The sequence below is a fragment of the Centruroides sculpturatus genome, unplaced genomic scaffold (genome assembly GCF_000671375.1).
Source record: "Centruroides sculpturatus isolate CEXI.00-Female unplaced genomic scaffold, Cexi_2.0 scaffold151, whole genome shotgun sequence".
Taxonomy (NCBI): domain Eukaryota; kingdom Metazoa; phylum Arthropoda; class Arachnida; order Scorpiones; family Buthidae; genus Centruroides; species Centruroides sculpturatus.
The window spans coordinates 83,342-86,071 of record NW_019384363.1 but is presented as its reverse complement, the minus strand read 5'-3'; the positions used below and the strand labels follow the sequence as shown (position 1 = coordinate 86,071).

The 2,730-nt window shown below is 27.0% G+C and overlaps 1 protein-coding gene across 1 annotated transcript in view; it reads right to left on the bottom strand.

The window, feature by feature from the left end:
* Positions 1-973: 973 nt before the first annotated feature.
* LOC111641544 (FERM, ARHGEF and pleckstrin domain-containing protein 2-like) overlaps positions 974-2,730 on the bottom strand; it is a 78,388-nt gene continuing 76,631 nt past the window's right edge. The window contains exons 13-14 of the mRNA XM_023387721.1: positions 1,323-1,394; positions 974-1,010 (exon numbers count right to left, since the gene is read on the bottom strand). Of these exons, the coding sequence (XP_023243489.1) occupies positions 981-1,010; positions 1,323-1,394 (102 nt within the window). The 3' untranslated portion in view covers positions 974-980. The remainder of the gene's footprint in view (positions 1,011-1,322; positions 1,395-2,730) is intronic.

The window sequence follows — 2,730 nt, the reverse complement described above, 5'->3', positions numbered from 1 at the left end:
AATACATGAGAGCCAATCACAGCCTAGCATGCGTACAGTTTGCGGACTACGGCTGTTTGAAAGGTTTCCATCCACAACATTAATCAATTCTAGACTAATTTGACTCAACATTTCCAAAACACATATAATTTTTTGGGAATAATCCATATAAATTATGCTATAAACAAAAAATTGTAGGATTACTTACCAAGTGTGCACCGTTCGACGATGCCATTGCTTAAGCTTGTTTTTGTTGCGGAGCAGTGCACCAAATAACGGGCACGTTTTCTGATAAGTTATTTTGCTGTGAAAAATTTGTTGAACTTTGGAGACATCATTAATAGAAATAACTTTTATGGCTGTTGAATAAGAAATGTTTTTTCACAAGAAATGTATAAAATTACAGTACTTTATTAGACTTACAGTACCTAATTTAGGCCTATATACTGCACAGATAATAGTAAACTCAACTTACTCGCCTAAACTCTCCATAGCGTGTAAGTAGTTCAGCTGCTCGTCCACTATTGGTCCAGATTCGACCAATCCTGTTGCGACACGAGTCGACGATGACGTTTTACCTCATTTTACGAGTCTCTTTTAGTGTCTTTATACGAATACGGTCGCAATTTTTTTGCCGCGATATACGAATCCACATTACATAAACCCGTGTTATAGGGGAGTCTACTGTATATAGTATTTAAATGTCATTAGATAATTTTTTTATAATAGCATTTTTTTAAAATAAATTTTTTTTCAATAATAAAAATTAAAAAGGCACCATTTTCATTCTTGGCCATAGGCATCCAAAATCCTTGTTACAGCTCTGGTTAAACTGATGGTGATATGCTTATCTGGAAATTTATAATTAATTAATTGTAATCTGAAAATTTTTGATGTAATGTTTGATCAATAAAATTTATTAGATTTTATCTTTTAAAATCTTCTTTTTGTATGCTTTAATTAATTCACTGAATGTGAAATCATGTTTGTCATTATTTTCTTTAGCATTTCTTCTCTTTTAAAATTTTAAACTAAAAATAATTTTAATAAATATAATAAAATTAATAAAATTTTTAAAAAAGTAAGAATAAATAAATTTTTTTTTGTTATAAGTGTTGTTTAAATGTGTGAATTGCCTCTAAAGTCTGAACATGTGGAGGGTTTTTCTTTGTATGTTTTATAAATTTTAAATTATTTTAGATTCAATTTTATTAGAGTTTATTTTTCATATTTCTGAATATTTTTGTCATGTTGGGATTAAGTTTGTATCTATTATTTTCATTATTAAATGTATATATTAATATAATATAATCATTATTAATTTGTTAATTAAGTATACTTACACGATCAGGCTTCACAAGATTATTTATACCAACTATATCCCTTTGTAGTTCCATTAGATTTGCATAATTTTCCTGTAAAAGTAAAAAATTTTTTATCAGTAACAAAATATAATAAATTAAAATATTTGAAAAACAATTACATTCAATTAGATAGTATTTATTTGTTTAATGGTAATTATTATATAGTTTTGATCATCGTATTATTATTTTAATTTTAATACATTTAATTAAAAACATCATCTTTTCTGGGTCATTATGTAAAATGTTTAGCAAAAAATATATAACATGAATTATAAAGGTAAAAGGGAAACTATCATCAGTAAACTAAGACTATAATTTGTAAGATGATTTGATATAAATCGCAGCCTGTTATCAAAGCAAAAGACAATTTTGCAAAAATTTTGATACTTTAATCAGAAAAAGCAATGACTAGATGGCACAAGTAAAAAAACGTATGGGTGAGTGAGTTCTGAATGAAAAAAGGAAATGTTTTTACATTGTGTTTTTATGCAGTGTTTTTACAATGTGATTTTTATGCAGTTTTTACATGGTTGTCCTTCTGACACCAGTACTTATCTTTCAATTGTTCACATCTAAAGATTCAACTTGTGTCAAAGTCCTGACTTAATCCATTGCGTTGTAAAGCTTTTGATGATACTACTACAGAAGTCTGAATTCTTTGTTGCCAAAAGTCCTTGGATCTTTGTAGTAACTTTTATCAAGAAAAGAATCCCCTCTCTTTCGAATTCCAGATTAGTTGTGTTCTTGCATATTACCTTATATTAAACATTATACTATAGTGAAATTACTTTGGCCAATTGTGTTGTGTTGTGATTGTTAAACAACAATCTACACATTTAATTTTTAAGATTTCACAATATATAAAATGAAATTTAATAGATAAAAGTATATCTATTTTTCTAAAAAGATTTATTTATTTAAAATGTCCATAGTAAGACAAAAAAAATAATTTAAAAAAATTTTTGTTTCAAAAAACAATAGCCAATAAATAAATTAATAAATTATTTATGAATACAGTAGAACCTCGATTATCCGGACTAATTGGGGATAAAGGTAGTCCGGATAAGGAAAAATCCGGATAATGGAAACAAATACTTTAATTTGTCTTTTAATGATAATACAACACGTTTCCTTTTCGATGAAATATCGGTAATATTAAAAGTAAATACTGTATTTAAATCGTGATCAAATTTTCAAAAAACAAATGTTTGTATTAAATTTGGACTACTACTGACCAACGCTAATAGACTATCTATTGTTTAAAAGGCCCTCTGATGGCGCAAGAAGACGGATTTTATAAAATAAAAAGCAGTTGAAACTGCATTTTTATGAATAAAAATTTGACAAACTATTTATCGTTTTATGACGAGTAAAATTTTTTCGTCGC